The sequence below is a fragment of the Crocodylus siamensis genome, chromosome 10, assembly GCF_052110815.1.
Source record: "Crocodylus siamensis isolate JL-2025a chromosome 10, ASM5211081v1, whole genome shotgun sequence".
In the NCBI taxonomy this organism is placed as follows: Eukaryota; Metazoa; Chordata; order Crocodylia; family Crocodylidae; genus Crocodylus; species Crocodylus siamensis.
Window position 1 is genome coordinate 15,696,197 of NC_143404.1, and position 18,938 is coordinate 15,715,134.

At 47.9% G+C, this 18,938-nt stretch overlaps 1 protein-coding gene across 3 annotated transcripts in view; it reads right to left on the bottom strand.

Moving 5' to 3' along the window:
• PPP2R2B (protein phosphatase 2 regulatory subunit Bbeta) overlaps window positions 1-18,938 on the bottom strand; it is a 264,323-nt gene that overhangs the window by 161,787 nt on the left and 83,598 nt on the right. The window contains exon 1 of one of the 3 annotated variants that reach the window (XM_090064741.1): window positions 9,305-9,692. The exons of the other annotated variants lie outside the window; for them this stretch is intronic. Coding sequence (XP_089920867.1) covers window positions 9,305-9,374 — 70 coding nt within the window. The 5' untranslated portion in view covers window positions 9,375-9,692. Of the gene's footprint in view, window positions 1-9,304; window positions 9,693-18,938 lie in introns of those variants that run through there. 3 annotated transcript variants of the gene reach the window in all.

Below are 18,938 nucleotides of genomic sequence, written 5' to 3' on the forward strand. Positions count from 1 at the left end.
AGGATTAGAACTGAGAGAGTGGTTGTCTTGTGAGCCACGTGCACCCACAGGTAATTGGGTATTTTTGTCTTTGATAGATTTTCAGTCTGCATTCATCCTGGTACACAGTTGTTGTTTGGTTTCTCCAACATATTTTCCATCAGGGCATTTAGTGCACAGGATGAGATATATTACATTTCTGGAGGTCCAGATATAAGATCCAGGAACGGTGATGGCCCTGTTGTAGGGTACAGAACCCCCTGGAGGCAACTAGCACTTAAGTTTTCAATATTAAAGCTCCCTGAACTTTGGTTTTTGGGCACAATCAAAATTGCCTCAATCCTGACAGTGTTGAACAGTTTGTGCTCAAGTCCCACAAGGATTCACAAACTAGGACTTTCTCTACCTAGCCCGCTGAAGGGACTTGAGCCGTGTAGCATTCTTAAAGCATTTCATCCAGTGCCTATTTAATAAAAAAAATAAAGGCCTTGTGGCAGGGACTGGATTACAGATCCTCCTTCCATCCCAGCTGAGTGGCCCAGAGTCAGGCTTCCTCCTGCATTCTCTCTTTTCTGCCCAATTAATCTATAATTCTTTTCTGCAGCATCACCCCATTCCCTGCTATTCAGAACAGCTAACTCTGGGATGGGACATTCTCCTGGGAAGTAGGAGGGGAGAGAATTGAACCAGAGGTCTCACATGTTGAATTATTTTTCTAAACCCAGAGCTGTTTGATAGAAGGGCAGCAGCACTAGCCTTTTCCTTTAAAGCCCAGGCAAAGGAAGAAGCAATCCCTGGTGTATTTGGTAGGTGGAATCCAGCAGGCGTGGTCTGCTACTACCTACTGGATTGAGTCCATCAGGCAAGACAGAAGGAGGAACAGTTGGTTTATGAATCCCAGGAGGACATAGCCATGGGGTAAGTGTTTGTCTGGACAATGCTGACTCGTTCAAAATGTTTCTAGGGAGGCCCGGGAGTCAGCCTCAAGGCACTTGGGAAGTGTTAAGTATCAAAAATATGGGTTCCTACAGATGCTGATCAGAAGTTTTGAAGATCCAGGTTTTGAACCTAGGCACCCAACATCCATTGGAATCACTTAGTTTTTTTTGGTGTATCTGAGCCTAAGCAACTTTGTTAGTGTCCCAACTCTTCCCTGCAGAAGTAGAGGCCTTGCAGGTGATGCAACAGTCCACTTCAGGGACTGCTGTGGTGGCAGGGTTTGTAACAGCCAAATGTGAAAAGCTGGGGAGCAACCTGAAGTTTAATGGGGAGTGGAAGGAGATCTGTTGTCAGCCATTTAAAGATTAAGAAATGGGATTTTGCCTGTGGGGTCAGAGTTTGAGATATGCAGTTGCTTTTCAGCTTGTTAGCAGACAAAACATCCAGTTCACAAAAAAATAAAAAACAGCCAAGTCTTGAAATTCTTGCTTGCTCTATTAGTGGTGCACCAATAGAGATTTTTGGGGCTGATATCAATAGCCAATTTTTAAGGAGCCATATAGGCAGATATTGATCCGATTTCTGATGCAGCACGATGAGCTGCATATAGCTGGTAAGTCTGTTGTGGTGGAAGGAGAGGGGGGAGGGAAGAGGTGTGGGATGAAGCCACAGTTCATCTGAGGGATGTGGCAGGGGGCGGTGCCCCTGGATCTGCATGCGGCGTAGGTGAGGTGGGCTGCAGCTGGGGCTGCGCTCAGGGTAGGTAGCAGTGGTGGCACTGGGAGGCAGGGCTGCAACTCCTTCTGTAGCATCCTCCCATGCCTGTGCCAACTGGTGCAAGCGCAACCCCTGCCCAACCCCACTTCCAACACCCCCATGCTGGGAAGAGCCGGGTGCAGCTCTAGCCCCAGCCTGCAGCTGAACCTATCCCAGCCCACTGCACAGAGATCCAGGGGCACACACCTCTCCTGTACGCCCCTCCTGGGGTGTGTGCAGTGGCGGGAGCCACCACCCCCTCCCCATGCCCCCAAAATGAGTCATGGCTCCATCCCGTATCCCGCTTCTTCGGGGAAGACAGAGAGAGTGTGTGTATGTGCACGCGCACGTGTGTGCAAGCGCGCATGCTCCCCCCTTGCCACTTCCACCACAGACTTACCAGCTGAATGCAGCTCTCCTTGCTGCTGGGCTGTGCTCCTCGCTGCCTACGTGCTGCACTGCAGTTGTGCGCATGCGTGGACGTTTAAATCAGCCAAAATTATCGGACACATCAGGCCAGTTTCCGATGCATTCAGTATTCTTCATATCAGTGCCTATCCACTATTGAACCGATGTATTGGTGTACCCCTACTATTTATTAAAAATAAATAAGGAGAGATCTTTCATTGAAGGCAGTAGGAGTGTCCACTGAGCTAAAGACTTTGCCCTCATCACACTTCAAATATCCCTGGTTCTGGAAATGACTTTACAGAGCCTTTCTGCAAGTAAAGTCAGAAGCCTCAGCAAGACTCCAAAAGAGAAAAGCCTCCTCTTAAAGACTCCCTAAGTAGTGGGCAACACTACCTCCCTTGGAAGCCGTGCCAGATTTGGCAACCCTTACCATAAAGTTCTTTCTGATGTCTAGCCTAAATCTGCTCTCCATCACTGGCCATTGTTCCTAATTACTCCAAGAGGTGCCCTGGTAAACAGGGCATCTCCTATTCCTTGCTGTCCCTCCCAATGAATTTGTAGGCAGCCACAAGACCACCTCTCAGTCTTCTCTTGCAGAGGCTGAAGAGATCCAGGGCCCTCTCTCTCTCCTCATAGGGCTTTGTTTGCAGGCCCCTAACCATATGAGTGGCCCTCCTCTGAACCCTCTCAAAGATGTCCACATCCCTCTTGAAGTGCGGTGCCCAAAACTGGACACAGTACTCCAACTGCGGCCTGACCAATGCCACATAAAGGGAAAGTATCACTTCCCTGGGCCTGTTTGTCATGCACCTGCTAATGCATGAGTGTGGTTAGCTTTTAGGTCTGTGAGAAACAGCTGTGGTTCAATCCCATTTTGGAGGACTGATTAGTTTTGGATCACTGTCCTGTTTTGTTTTGGATGAATTTGTTTTGGACATTTGGCTCTGCCAAATCTGTTTTGAACAGGCTGCATGGGAAGCTTCGCACAGCCCTACCCAGCCGGGCGGGACTTAGGGCCGGGAGCTGCAGGGCTCCAGTGGGGAGCAAGATGGGGCCATGGGTGGTTCATTTGGGGGAGGTCCTCTGTGCAGGCGAGGAGACCCCCATGCAGATTTCTGATCATTGTCACACTGGGTCGCGGGGCAGGGAAGCAGAGTGGCGAACAAGCCTGCTGGTCCTTGCTGTGTGACTCGGCTCCTTAAGGAGCAGAGATCTGCACCAGGGGCCTCCTTACCACTGCTGCCCACCCCATGCTGGCCCAGCGACTTGGGGCTGTGTGGGGCAGGCAGTGGTGGTGAGGAAAAGCAGCACAGATCTCTGCTCCCCGAGGAGCCAGGTCACGCAGCAGGGATTCCCCAGCTCTCTGATCATTCCCCCAGCTCTTCCCGGAGGCATGGGCCCCCAGATTTGCAGTCCAGGTTTTAGCAGGCTGCTGCTGCTGGCTGGGGGCAGCAGCAGCAGCGGTGGCAGCATCGCAGTCTTCAGCACAGGCTGCGCCAAGCAGCTGCCATTGGCCCCAGCCTGTAGTGGCAGTCTGGTGAAACCCCACATGCAGATCAGGGGTCTGCATCACCCTGGGAAGAGCTGGGGATGCGATCAAAGAGCTAGATTGCAATATCAGAGAAGTCCTTCCCTACCTCTTCTTAGTTTGTTTCCCTGCAAGCCTGGCTCCAAAACTCCAAAATTCTCCAAAACATTTCTGAAACCTTTCAGAGCCTTCAGTTTTGATTAGGATTTGGCATTTCAGGCACTGAAATGGTCTGAAACACCTCCAAAAATGAAATGGTTGCTGAAATTTAGCACAGCCCTATTAGCTTTACTGATCACTTCATCACACTGATGACTCATGTTCACTTTGGAGTCAGCAGTGACTCCAAGATCCCTTTCTGCTGCTGTACGCTAAGAAGGTCCTCCCCCAGCCTGTAAGTGTGTTGGCGATTACTTCTTCCCACATGCAGCTCCTTGCATTTGTCCTCATTGAACTGCACCCTATTCTGTTCTACCTACCTTCCCAACCTGTCCAGATCCGCCTGGATTTGTTCCCTACCCTCTGGTGTGTTAGCCTTACCCCATAATTTGGCATCATCTAGAAATTTGGACAGAGTGCTCTCCACACCCTCATCCGAGTCACTGGTGAAGACACTGAACAGTGCCAGTCCAAGGACTGAGCCTTGTGGGACTCCACTGCCCACACCTTTCTAAGTCAATACCAACCCATCCACCACCACTCTGGGTGTGACCCCTAAGCCAATTTGCCACCCACCTGACCATGTAATCGTCAATATAGTGAGAAATCATACTGAAGGCCTTCTTAAAATCCAAGGGAGTTAATCATGACATTGAACTTTAGACATGGGTTTTAGATTTCCAGACTTGCTCTTCCATTCTGAAGCAATACGGGGAGTGTTCATTATATTGATTCAGAACATAACTTAGTTCAAAACCAACTAGAGTGTTTCTCCATCCATCCCCTCCAGACAGCCATTTTGTCTAACCAAGTGTTACGATTCATCTGATTCAGTACAACCTTTCCTACTTTCTGGGACACCTTCCCCATTCCCTTGTTCCCTCCTCAGGAGGTGCCAAAAATATTTCCCCAACAGCGATAATACCGCTTCTCTGAAGATTTCTTAGAAAATGGACTCCCTTCCCACTCCCCAGTGGGACAGTTTCATAAGCTCAGTCTGAAAAGTAAGCAGCTTCTGGAAATGATAGACACCCACCACATTTGCCCCCTACTTCCCAAATCGGATACCTGGGACCACTTCTTCCCCTCCCCTTGCTCTTTCCCATCACAGAGCCATCCAGGAGGATGAAGTGTAGCAATCAGCTAACCAAGGAAATTCAAGCTAGTGATTGGCTTGTTGCTATTTTTCCCCCCCATTTGGCAACCTTTGGCCTAAGGAAGAAGGAGGTTCATCAGTACTACATATCATGCTGAACAAAAAAAAAAAAAAAGAGGTGGGCCACAGAGCTCAGAAGACAAGAATAATGATGTGGAAGAGTCTGGAAGAGGAAACTGGGTCAAGGCATATAAAGAACCTATCAAAATGTAACCTAAAGCCTTTGGACAGATTAATTTTTTGTAGGTTGAGATTTCAATTAACTTTAATCCACACTGGTAAGCTGCTTGACAGGAATGACTCTTCTTTGGAACTACTAGACAGTTCACCACTATGACAGCACACTGCTATATGCTGGGAATGACAAGCATTAGATCATTCAAAAGCAGGGTGGGGCATTCTTGAGCAATTAGGCCATACTTCACACAGGCCTGATTCCCAGAGAAGTCACAGGTGTGGAAAATACCCTTAAATGCCTGTATTGGATATGATGAAAATCTCAGGTTCTGCATTTCCTGACTTCTGAATATCTGCACTGTACTATTAAACACAAAAAACCTCCAACTGTTCCGCTGCAGAATATTGGCATTTACTGCATGAAGGGAACACCCACTTCACTTTCTTCTTTGGAGTAGGTTAGCAGATGTCAAATGGCAAGAACACCAACACAACATTTTGTCTGTTTTACAAGAGTAGGAAGGAAGATTCCTCAAGGCTTTAAAAGCAAGGTCAAACAAAAAAAGTCAGAGTTGCTGTTGTCAGGGCCCCAATTTTGCAAGCTCTTCATGCCTGAAAATCCTATCAGCATCAGCCCACAGAATTACATAAAAGTCTTGCAGGATCAGTCTTAATATCATGTCCATAGTACTGAGGTTGTGTTTCCAGACTGGAGTAGTGCAAGAGCCAGAGTCACTGTACTCTGCAAATTAAAGTATGACAAGAAGCTCAACCATTAACCTAGCATATTAATACTATTTACCACATTTGTTCAGCAGCAGTTTTCTGTACTACAAGTCATCTAAAGGATTTCAGAGATCTGCTGAGTGTAGGACAGAACTATTAGAAATAGCCCTACCACTATATAAAAACCTTTACATGTTAGAGATTCACATTTTGTTTCCAAATTTACAGGAAAAGGCATCATTATGCATGCCAGAGGGCTTCATTTTGGTTAAAAGGGAACCCTGGAAGAAGACGATCAGGGTCCTTTTCACAGCTATGGCACCAATTTCTCCCATTTCAAATTATGTCCTCAGCATTGTATATTTTTAAATGGCTATTCAAGGCTTCAGAATAAGCCTTTCTATTTCTGAGATGTAGACACACAAATCAGAAAATAAATAATAAAAGTTGTAATGAATTAATTAGTTAAATGTCTGGGGGAAAAGAAAGAGACCTAGGATAGAAAGGCACTCCCCCACCAATAATATTTCAGAACCATTTTTCATGGCTTTCTTATGCTTCTCTTGAATTCCATTATACCAGGGCCTGTAATTTTCAGAGCATTATGTTCAACAACTTAATATTTCCTGGCAACTAAAGTGGAGTTAATAGCACATATTTCTTTCCTCCATTACTGGTAGTTCTGTGCACTGCACTAGAAGAATGAGGCATTCAAGTGTGTGCATTTAAAATACCAGTCCCATCCTGCATTTGCATTATAATATCCAAGTGATTGAAAGAGCAACACCACTTCACTAAGCCAAATTACATAACCCCATTCCTTCAGCTGACACACTATGGGTACCTTCATTCCAAAAACAGGTCTTCACTTACTGCAGAGGTATTGTAAGGATGTTTTTAAGAAAAACATTATCAATTTAATTTTTTTAGACCTACATTTCCTTTTACGCAAACAAAAATCATTCAGCTTCCCAGGATATATTTTTGCCTTTTACCATGCACTAACAAGGCATAGCATTTCCAAGTGCACTCAGCCTTCCTTTGATAGAACATCTGCATCAAAATTCAGAAGTCAGGCAAAGGATAACACGTGCATGAGAAACTCTCAGCAGATATTTAGCCATTAAACACTCCTAAAAAAAAAAAAATCCAGCAACAGCTGGTTTGGCATATCCCAACGTGGCTTTCTGCACAAAGAGGAGTAGATTTAAGTTTCCTCAAAATTTCTTCCTTTTTTTTTTTTTTTTTTTAAAAATGAGAGAAGGCTATGCTAGAGCTAAATACAGCAAACTAGAGAGTTGTTTTCTTCCAATCTCCGAATGCATCACATCCTAAATGGAGGGAATGACTTGACTTTAACTTCAGGTTAAAATAACCCAGACCCCCCAAGATCACAAGCTTAAGTCAATTCACCCACTCATCCTTCCAAGCTAGCCACCCACTCCAAATAGGATAGGAAAACGCGAGCTGAAAACGGGATCAGCTGCTCCTCCAGGAGTGGTACCATTAGTCTCCCTCAGATTTGCATCAAAAACGCAGCTTTAAAGTAGTGACCAAGGTTGCCCAAGAGGTGTGCTCATCTAGCTCAGCTCCCACTCACTGTGGCCACATACTGCCTTTCTGAATGCTCTGCCAAGAGACTGCACCTCGCCACTCGCACCCGGCTGGACTTCCCAACATGCGCAGCCCTGGTTCTGCAGGCAGATACTAGGGAACCAGTGCAACCATCCTGTGTAGAGCATTAGGGTTCAGTCAGAGGTGCTATAGATACACATATATGCAAGGAAATGTGCCACGGGGAACAGATGCTCAACAGGATTAAGAGATGGTCCAAAATGAACAGATATCACAGTCTCACTCCCAATTATATTTCATAATTGTGAAAACTGATCTTGTACACTTCAGCTGCTAACAAGCAACATTGTATGGGATCACACCGATCTATTCACTGGCTCACCAAGAGTCCCAGCCTTTTCTTACGTTAAGAGGAGATCTTCCCCTCTGGATAGCCTCCTTTAGGCATCTGTTCACTAGAATCATACACGTGAGAAAAATCCCACTCATTTGATGCATTTATGTTTCTCTCTGACTCAGTAGGAATCTTAGAAAAATGAAACAGAAGGAGAGCATAATAGGCTTGCAGGGATGGGGGTATTTTTCTTCCCCCCGCCTTTAAAAAAAAGGAATTCCCTGTAACAACATAATGCTGCAGAGGGATTCACTGATTTAGCAGGAGCCACATTTCATCTACTGGAGAAAGTTGTAAAATAATTGATGTGAAGGCAGTAGCTTTTCAGCCATTAGAAATTCTAGCAAAAGCAGGTGCTTCTTCCTGTCCATCTTCCTGATCATCACCCATTGGTGGAGGCTGCCTCTTTGTGGCAGAATGCAGTGCAAGATGCAGCACAGATCTTGCACTCTGCTGCTTCAGCTTCACATGGCCACAAGATCTGCTTCACTCACCATACTATGCTCTAAAATCCATGTTTAAATGCACCAGTGGCCAAACCCTAAGATGTGGAGGCAGGGGGAAGACATTAGATCTACTGACTCTGGTAGAATAGCAGGTAGTCTGTTCACCCTTTTGCAATACACTTTTCCCCCCCTCCCCCCTCCAGGCTTCAACAGCAAAGAAAGGGGGGAGTCTTAGGAAAAAAAAATAAATCAGTTTTAGGAATACGGGAAAGGAAGGAACAGTTTCAGTACTCAAATTTCATTTTCTAAATGTTAAGCCCCATCTTAAAAAGCTTTTACCACCACTTACAGATCATACAGGGGTGCCAGCAATATGGTCACAACCCACCAGCTCTTCAGATCATAGCTGGTTGTATGCCAGGTTTCCACTTATTTCATAACCAAATTCAAATACTTCCCATTTATACAGGGCTTTGAACATACCATGAGATTCCTAGTTATTGGTTAGCACCAAAATCCCCTTGGAGAACTAGACAGCTCTTCCCATTTACAGACATGAAAACCCACAAGAGAGAGCAACATGACATGCCCAGTGCCATCCAGCGGCAGAAAGGCTCAAGATCCTCCAACTTCTCATTGCACATCCGTGCCTCGGGGCCACGCTGGTTCCCAAGAAGCCCCTGCTCGGGTCTAATGGAGGTGGAGCCATGTGAGCCCCATGCTAGGAGACAGGACCCTGCGATTCCCAATGCCACTCTTGGACACCAGTGCCGCCAGCCTCAGTTTCCCCACCTGTTCAAGCCCAGAGGCCAGGGCCTCCCCTTGGCTGCAGAGAGCGAGGGAGGCCCAAGCGTGCAGCACAGGGCCACCAGCTGCATGTCTCCAGAGCCCCCACCTGCCTCCGGGCAAGCCACCGGCCTCGCCTCTCGGCAAGGAAGGGCGCAAACCCCTTCCCCCCCTGCCCCCACCCACCTGCTGCTGCTCCCCCCGGGCTCCGCACCCGCTCCCCGGGGGCCGCTCAGCCCACGCAAGTTGCAAATGCCAAGGCATCCCTCTACCTTCAGTTGCATAGCTGTGATCGCGCAGGAAACTGCTGTTTATCTTGCGGGTATCAATGTCCTCCTCCATTGGCAGCGCGCTCGCTCGCCCCGGCGCTGAGAGCAGGCAGGCAAGGATCCATCATCCCCGCCCGCGGCCGAGCTCAGCGGCGCGGGGGGACGCGGGGCATGGCCCTGCCCTGCCCGCAGCCCGCGCCCTGCTCCGCGACGCCCAACAGGTTCCCGGGCGCAGCTGCCCGCCCGCCCGGATCGGGGCCCCGGCCTCAAGATGGTGTCTGCTGCGGCAGAGCCCGAGCGCGGCGGCGGCGGCGGCGGCCCCGGGGATCCGCGCAGGGCTGGGCTGGGCTGGGCTGGCCCCGCTCTGCAGCAGCGCGGCTGGGCAGGGAAGTTGCTGCGGCAGCGGCGGCGGCTGGGGCTGCCGGAGCCTTATGGTGCATTACCGCCCAAGCTCCGCCCATACAGCGCGGCGCTGTCCAACCGCGGCGGCGGCCCGGGGCCGGTCCCCGAGCGGCGGCCGCGCGTCTCGCTGCTGCAGTGGAGCGGGGGCGCCCGAGGGCAGGCCCCGCGCACCTGTGCCCACGGAGGCAGCTTTCCTTCTGGCGCGGGGCAGCCGCTTTGCCCGGTTCCTGGAGATGGGAGCCTCCTGCTCCGCTTGCTCCCAGGGTCTTCTGGCTAAGGGCAGAACCTCCGGGCTTGGGCCTGCAAGTAGCACAGGTGACTGGTGCCTCTTGAGTCCGGGGGGGCACGTGCCCCCCCCCCCCGCCCGACACCAGTCAGAGACCAGGGGGCCGATTTTGCTGACCCGAGGGGGTTCCCTGCTGTCTCACTCACCAAAAAGCAGCCGGGCCACTTCTGGAAGTCCCGCGGCCACTTCTGGAAGTGGCGTGACCGCTTTTGCTGGCAGTCCCACTCCCCAGATAGCACTCAAGGTGGGGGGCACTAGTGATCCCACCTGCCTCCTACCTAAACAGGGAGCATGGCTTGACATGGTGTGCACTGGCACTCTCGGGGTGCACATGCACCCCCTACCCCCTATACTGGCAACTAGGATGCCTGCCAAAGGTTTTGGAAACCTCTGAAGCCCCAGGTGCGGGTGGGGATATTTGCCAGTAGTAGGGCCACTTATGGTTCGGGAGTCTTGGATTTGGAGTTAGTTTGAGCTAATTTGGCCTTGGATACAAATTATAAAAAAAGGAAAAATAAAAGCTTTAGCCCTGAGCTGGGTTCTGCTCTTGGGCCTGGCAGCTGCCACACCTTCAGGTGGCTTTTTTTCTTTTGAAATGCTGTGTTTCAGGCCAAAGCAGCCTGGTCAGTGCCAAATGCTATGGGCTCAGTCATGCAGGGGTCCTGTCCTGCCTCCCAGACTTCAGTCGGGGGCTTCGGGTACTCCTAGGTCCACGGCAGGCCATGCCCACAGGATGCAGATGCCAGCCAGCTGCTGGGGACCCCGATGCCTGGTTCTCTCCTGACACCCCTAGCCACAGGGTGTACAGCTTGGGCAGAGAATTTCAGCCCAGTGCTAAACCTCCCTTGAGCTGTGATTGACATTGCTTAGTTGACTTTGGCATCAGGCACTTGCCCTCTCCTCTGCTGGACCTTACTCAGCTGTGGAATGGGATATGGATGCTTTCCCTGGTTGCAGATGGTTTAAGTATAGGGACCTGGTGCATTTCAGGCCCACCGTTTGCATTTAAATAGCAACGATTCTTTACCTTGCAGCTACACCCAGGTGTAAGAGCCACTATAAAAATACTGGCTACTGTACAGCACAAGGGGATTCAGAGGCCTGGGTTCTTTTCTACACTCTGTCTCCAAGCTGCTGTCTCAAAGGAGGCCCCTTCCTCTCTGTGCGATTCTGATTTCCTGCCCTCTCTCTACCTCTCTTGTACTGAGTTCAAAAGTTTCATGGGTCACGGACTATCTGTTCCTAGGCATTGATAAAACACTCAGTACAATAGGACCCAACCTTAAGTAGGGCTGCCAGGTGCTATCATAATGCTTCTAAGTAACAGAAATGTCATAAATGATCTGTGCATTTCAGTAGCAGCCTTATTGCCATCTTCTGCTTGTGAGTCCTCTAAAGAGTTTCAGCCTCAGAGCTGGATCCTGGATCCTGCCTGTCTGATTCACATGAAGAATGCAGCACTGGCTCGTATGTGCTTACAGATTTATTTCATGGGAACTAGAAAGTAAAAGTCATTTCTCCATATGAAAGAGGAGTCTAATGCAAATAGTAAGCAAACTACATATCAAGTCAGAAGCTCTTTGCTTCTGTAGTAAGCTCCTCGGGCTAGAAGCAGAGCTTTTTTAGCACTTTGTACAGTACTGGTAGGGGGCTGGCTAAGGACAGCGTCCATGCCATGCCACAGGTGTGCATTTTCTGAATCACTCCTGGGCAGTCACCAGCCAGAATTATAACTGGGTTTTGACTGACCCTGGAAGGGGATGCTCTGGGCAGGGTGCAGCTAAGTTTCCTCCATTTTCAGCCTTAGCCCTTTAGCCTGCAGTATTCTGCACTGACGGCATTGAGACACCACAAAGGAGACATGGGCAGGAATAGGGCTGTGGCCCCTATTCTTTTTAAGAGTGGGGTTGCTGCTTCCCCGGGCTCTGCTTCCCCCCTTCCCTCATTCTCTTCCTGAGTAAGTCAAGATGACCTTGGGTGCTCCTGTAGCTGTGAGACCTCTTCAAATCACAGCCTAGTGCTTAAAAACCATAACACAGCCGATAATAAATAGCAGATATAATGCCAATACTATACAACATTCATTTGCTTTAATGGTTACTAAATGGGCAGCTGGTTGGTTAAGTGCACCCTGCTTCTCTGCAAGCCAAATGCGAGTGCCAATGAGACAGATGCCAGTGCTGGAAAAATAACTTCCACAGCTGGGCATCTGGACCCTGTTACTGCCTTCAGGAAGGGACAAGAATATTGATATATATTCCTGAGGTCACAATATTTATTTGCGAGTCATGGAGGGCAGAGCATGCACACTGTTGTATGTACAGTGCTCTGTTATTTCAGGTGATGTAAAAGAGGCATATACTAGATGGACAGTTGTGCAGTAGTTTCTCAGATCTCCGCTCAGATGCCTAAAGAGGCCTGACTGTCACCATTTCGATACCAGCATCAGTAGCAAATTAGCTTTTGTTATTTGTCCTTAACGTTGAGCCTCAGGGGGCCTGGATTCTTCTCTAGCTTAGGAGTAACTGCTGAAGTAAATGGAGTTAAGCCAATGATGCGTGTGTAGAAAGAGGCCCGTTATCTCACTGAATAAAGCAGTATATTAGCCTAAGAGGGCGAGGTTCCTGTGCTTAGTGGTCATTTGGTACTGGGGCATTTGTGCATATTTCTATGTGTATACAGTATTTAGTACCATGGAGTGTGGGTTCATGTTGGGATTCCAATAATATCGACAGGAGATAAAGTCTAGGCAGCTGGAGCAGGGAACCACCACTCTGTTCCCAATATTAAACCAAGCTAATCCCTTAACAGTCTATGTGCCTCAGTTTCTCCATCTATCAAATGGAGAATATGAGCATTTCCTTCCCTCATTGGCTTGTTGCTGTGAGCATTAGTGTGTATGTAAAGTGTTTTGAGATGTTCCGCTGAATGGCTTCAAGGTTGGAACTGAGTAATCTGCAGTGTCCTTAGAAGTGGCTTTGAGGGGCGTTCTCTTCCAAGCAGGTTTTGAAACAACATGCCAGCTGGTGCTTTCCGAAGCAAAAAAAAAGATCTTCAGAAGATCCTGTCTGATGCAGGGAATAAAGTAAACCTTGACACACATTTAACAGCATACAAAGACAGAGAAGAAACCCACTGGGAAAACTCTCCCCACCCTTTTAATTGCACTTCAGTAAAATCATTGACTGCAAAGTTAAAGCGCAAAATATAACAATTACTTTGATGTACCAGACATTTTCATCATTCAAGCGATTGCTGTCTTGAGAATCAGTCTGGAGGAATGAGCATGGGGAGGGAGGGAGGAAGGGAGGTAGCCCAGAGTTTGACCATAGGCTCTGCCAGCAGGACACTGGGGGCCCTGAATAATCTTTCTGTTGCCGTTTCTGCACCTCCCCACTTACAGCGCACAGTTGTTGAGAGAGTTAATTGTAGTGAATTGAACATGCCAATCCCATCTTCTTCGCTGAATGATGGTCCCCCTGTAACACTCAGGTGACTTTCAATGTGCCCGCAAAATATCAACAGCAGAGAGAAACACTGCTGGGCCCATGTGGTTGGACATGAGGCTGTACCTCCGACCTACTCCATGGCATAGGGGAGCATCAGGGATTTAGAGGGGACGTAGCAGAGCCCTGCCACCCTATGCCACTTCTCCACTGGTGTGGAGTCTACAAGAGCCATACAACTTAAGAGCTGTTCAGGGGCAACTCTCAATTGCATTAGAGCTAGAGTGAGATCTCAGGATGGGATGTTTGGTGGTCACCCTGCTCTCTAAGTACACTACAGTTCTGACCCAGGAGAGGATTTATGTAGGCTAATACAGTACTACATCAATGGGGCGGAAGATTGTTATTACTGTGACTGGAGGAGCCAGAATGGCTGTGTAGTGAACAGACAAATACCACTGTGGCACACCCAGGTTTGCTGCTTTTGATTTTCTTTCCTAAGTATAAAAATCTCCTGAGATGTGGACAAGATGCTATGTTCTGTATTATTTCACTGAGATTGTGCTGCCTCTTTTGGAGTTACTTATTTCAAAGATAGTGCAGGAGATAGCTTCTGCCAATGAGGGTTTAAGGACTCTCTACACATGGCTTATTGATGGGACAGTCTACCTTCTAAGCCATCGTCCTGTGCCTGTGAGCCTTTTGAAAGGATATGCAGAATCCTTTCAGATGAATATTATTGGCAAGACAGGATAAAAACTCTTTCTGAATGATGTCATGATCATGCTAGGGAAAGGTAAAGTCCCAAAATCTTCACTGTATGGTTCCCAAGGTGAATTCTTTTACAAAGTGGTGTATAATGGCTGATACAACATGAGTAAAATTATGTTCAAACCAACTCAGGCACTCATGCACATATTGCTTGAGCTCCCACGCATTTATCATGTCATAGGGCATTTATTAGAGTGAGAATTATACTGACATGACAAGCCAGAAGCTTTCCTCTGGAGGCATTACCCTCACAGAGGCATAAGCAGAAAGTTCACATGCCAAAAGTCTTTATCAAACAATTGAAAACAAGTTTCTGCACATGCTTAATGGATATATTTTAAAATTAGGCATCTGTATTATGTTTTAAGCTAAACAATTTATCGGAGCAACACCCATACACAGTAACCCAAAACCTGGCCTCGTTTTCAAGACCAAAATATAAGCAGGTATTAATGGACCACTGTTGTAAAAAGCAGTAAAGCAGGAGTGGGCAATTACGTCAGCTGGAGGTACACAAAGTCTTTTAGAAGATATCATTTTAACAAATTATAGATTAAAAAAAAAATCGTATACTAAAAGTCAAACCTCTACTATAACATTTTATTCCCAAACATTATTTTTGTCCTGATTTATGTTTTTTTGACCAGTGTATACAGAAGTGATTGCATAATAGTCTTACTCTTACATATTGTGTGTGGGGGTGTGTGGGGGGTGTTGGGCACGTGGGAGGTGTAGGAGGTGATATGCACATGTGTGTGGGGGGCAGCCTGCATGCTAGCTCCCAGGAGCCACCAGGGGTGGGGAGAAGGGAGGAGGGCAGGAGGCACACGCAGCAGAGCTCACCTGGGTGGTGCAGTGCGGGTGTAGTCCATCCCTGCCCCATCCAGCCCACAGCTGCCCCAGCAGCACTTTGCATGGGGCAAGCTGCACCCAATCCTGCCTGGGGCAGCACGTGTCATGCTGCGCCATGCTGTCGCCTGCCAGCCCCGGCCCCAGCCAACGCACACAGCTGCCCAGTGGGGCTACAGCCACCTGGGTACTGCTCAGCTCCCCTCACTTTCAGCATCTCCTCCTCTTCCTTCTGCCCCTGCTGCACCACCGTGGGAAGCAGGTAGCACTGCAAAGCTGCAGTGGCAGCTGTGGGGACATGCATCAGGCACCATATGCCCAGCTAGGCAGGGGGGAAGCTGTAGCAGGGTGGCTTCTGCCCCAACACATAGGGCTCCAGCTCCCAGGTGCCTTCTACCCACTTGGTCAGCTGCTGGGAAGCTGTGCACCTTGGCCAGGGCTGGGACCATCAGGGGGTGTGGGTGGGAGCACATGCATGCTGCCCTGGGCCAGACTTAATCAATTGGTGGGCACCTGCCTGTGGGCTGAATCCAATCAATTGGCAGGCCGGATCCAGCCTGTGGGCCATATTTTGCCCACCCTTGCTGTAAAAGGTGCAATAACATTAACATTCCCAATGTATGTGCGGTCAGAGTCAGTGCCCTGGATTGGGACTCAGGAAACCTGGGTTCAAAATTGGCCTCTGTGTCACTTGTATCTATCCTTTGGGTATCTTTTCATCTCTGTGCTTTCACCTCTCCATCTTCAGACTGAGGATAATGATTCCTACTTCTCCTTATAAAAGTGCATTAAGATCAACTGATACAAGTTCTATAAATGTTGGTATAAAAGCCAAGTATTATTGAAAGGGAAGGTTTTGTAAAAAAAATGGAGGTCTGATCTCTTCTGCAAATATATGCATGTATGTGAGCTTTTATGCATGCATGACTGCATTTGCCTGTATGAGCACATATTGTAGAGTAAACGTAATTTAAATCTGGGTTTTCCATCCCTAATTCTTTTTAAAAAATAGCATTTTTCCCTTCAAATGTTACCATAAACATATTTCTTTCATGCTTAGGTTTTAAATGGCAATTTTCCATCAAAAGCAAATGTTTAGCCAAATTAACCCTCCCCTGCAATTTTAGTGAATTTTGCTTCATAAAAACAAATAACACATCCCCTCCCTCTTCTGTTTCTCTTCAGATTAGTCCAATTTTACTGAATGGCAATGATTTCCCCCTTTATTAAGTGGAAATATTATTCTTCCAACTGTGCATTATTTCTATCTGTACGTTCGTAAGTCCTGCAAAGTTTTCTTTAAATACTTCAAATACATCTACAGTCCACCTGTTTGTTATGCAGCATGCATAGGTCTGCTTCCTGAAATTCATTTATTCTCAGCTCTCTAAAATCCAGGAACAAGCCTTTACAATAACTAAAAGCATTAGCTGTCCTAAGCAGGAACCCATTTGCAGATTAAATTCACCAAAGGTCAGCTTGTAGCTGTCACTGTTCTCCAAACCCCCAGGTGTCTACCATGTTACATACTTTGACATATCTTGAAGAGTCAGGGCACTTTCCACTCGACTGGTTTTGTGCTTCAATTAGAAATGCTGTAAGAGCCCCTGTGCACCAGTTTCTATGGGACCTAGAGAGTGTATTAATAATAATTCAATCAAACTCCAATTGTATTCTTACCATAAAACTCAGCTAAAGAACTTCCTCCAGCTAATTTATTTTTACATTCACATCCGTAAGCACTACCTGCAATTTCCTAATTACTGGTATAGGTTAGACTGTTAGCTTCATTTTTTACACTTCTAAATGTATTATTGGATTAGGAAAATTATTCTAAACTTGCAAAAATTGTTCTGTTGATAAATCTGCTACTTGCTACATATATAGCATTTTAATTTCTTATTGCAGTAATTATGTATTCTGTACATTTACTTCCTCTATTTAGCTAAAGTAATTTCTGTCTTCTGAGATGCCTCCTTTCAGCCTGGGTAAGTTATTTACATTTGGAAGTTCAATATCTATTGTCAGGTTATTTCTTTTCTTTTAAGCAAATCTATTCGAACTTAACCTACAGCATGCGTTCTGACAGAGGTAATGATGAGCAAAGCATCATGCGCTACACTTGGATGCGAAAATCAGTAAGCTAAGGTATAATGCTGGTTTGGTCTAACAGGTAACAAGTGTAAGGCTTTTGAGTTAATAAGTGGTGGTTGAATCTGTAGCACTGTGGTAGTGCTTAAGGGCCACAGTTAAGGATCATGGTTTTTAGGTGTAGGGAAACACAAGTCAGTCTCTTCTTGTAATACTTACAGAGTAACCAACAAGAGACAACAGGTGGCTATAATATATAAATGAAGTAAGCACAGAACAATTATTAAATGCCTGTGTACTATGGAACAAGCAATGGTCACAGCACCTTATCTCACAACCTATTTAGCTACTGCTGAATTTTTTGGAAGTATCACAGCATAGGTGAGTGTTATGGAGGATGTGATTCCCCGCCAACCCCTGCAGTAAATTGCAGTCAACAGAATTTATAAAGTGCTGTAACTGGTTCTGTTACAGGGGTGAGCAATTATTTGGGCTGGAGGGACACTTAAGGAGTTTTGGTGAGTTGTTGCAGGCTGGGGAGGGGAGGGTGATGACCTGGGCTGGTATAGGAAAGGTTCAGCAATTGATCCTATCCAGCTCCAGGTGCATCTACCCCACACCCACCACCGGTAGCTCTGGACAGAGTGGGCAGGTGGGGTCTCCATGGAGGCTGGCCCAGGACCCCCATGGTAGGGTGCACTCTGCTGGGCGGATGGGCTGTGGAGATGGGGAAATTGGCACCTGAGACTGGGACAGGCAGGCAGGGCCAGGATCACAGAGTGGTGACAGAGCAGGGCTGGGGCCTGTGCAGAGCCATAGCCTACTCCCTGTATGCCCTGTGACGGGTGCTGGTTCTGTGTGCGGGCATACGCGGTGAGCAGATCACAGCTCTGCCCTGGGCCCCAGCCCCGTGCTGTCACTGCCTGGCAATCCCAATGCTGCCTACCTATCCTGCTCCTGGGGGCCACTCCCTGCCCACCTGCAGCCCTGTTCCATCTGCACAGCTGAGCGTACGCTGCCTGTGGGGGTCCTGGGCTGATCTCCATGGAAATGCCACCAGCTCTGCCTGGCACCTCCAGTGATGGGTGCAAGGTGGATGAACTGGGTAGCCTGGGCAGTAGGGGTGGGCCCAGCAGTGGGGGTGGAGATGCTGGTAGTGGCAGCTGGGCAGAGTGAGCTGCCGCTGTGGAAGCTGCTGGGAAGCTGAGTCTGGCCACTGCGCCACCCCTGCCCCACTGCACGCCCAAGGATGGTGGGACTGGTGGCACGTGCCATGGCCCAGGCTGTCCCCCGCACCTGGGCCAGGAGGAGCCGAAGGACTTGTTGCAGGCCGGATAGAATCGCTTGGCGGGCTGGGTCTGGCCTCCCCGTTCTATTAACTGCTAGTTAATTGTTTTACTGTGCGTGAGATCTGACTCTATGAAAATATTTTAGTGTGAAAACAGAGACTTGGATCCCTGACTGAATTTAGTGGTGATGTGTGAGGGTATCTTATGTTTCGGTAAGTGGGGGAGTCTAGGTGAGAATATGTAATGGGTAATGTACATGGTAAGTGGACAGAACTATGTAAATTTTAGAATGATCTAGACCAAACCTGAATTGGTTTAAACCAGGGGTGGGCAATTAGGGAGTTTTGGTGACTTGGTGCTGGCCAGGTCAGTCCCCCATCCCTCCCTGGCCCATAACAAGTCACCAAAACTCCCTAAGCAGTAGATTACTAGACCACTCCAGTGGCGCTGGCCAGAGTGGACAAGTGTGGTCTCCATGGAGAACAGGCTGGGACCCCTGTAGG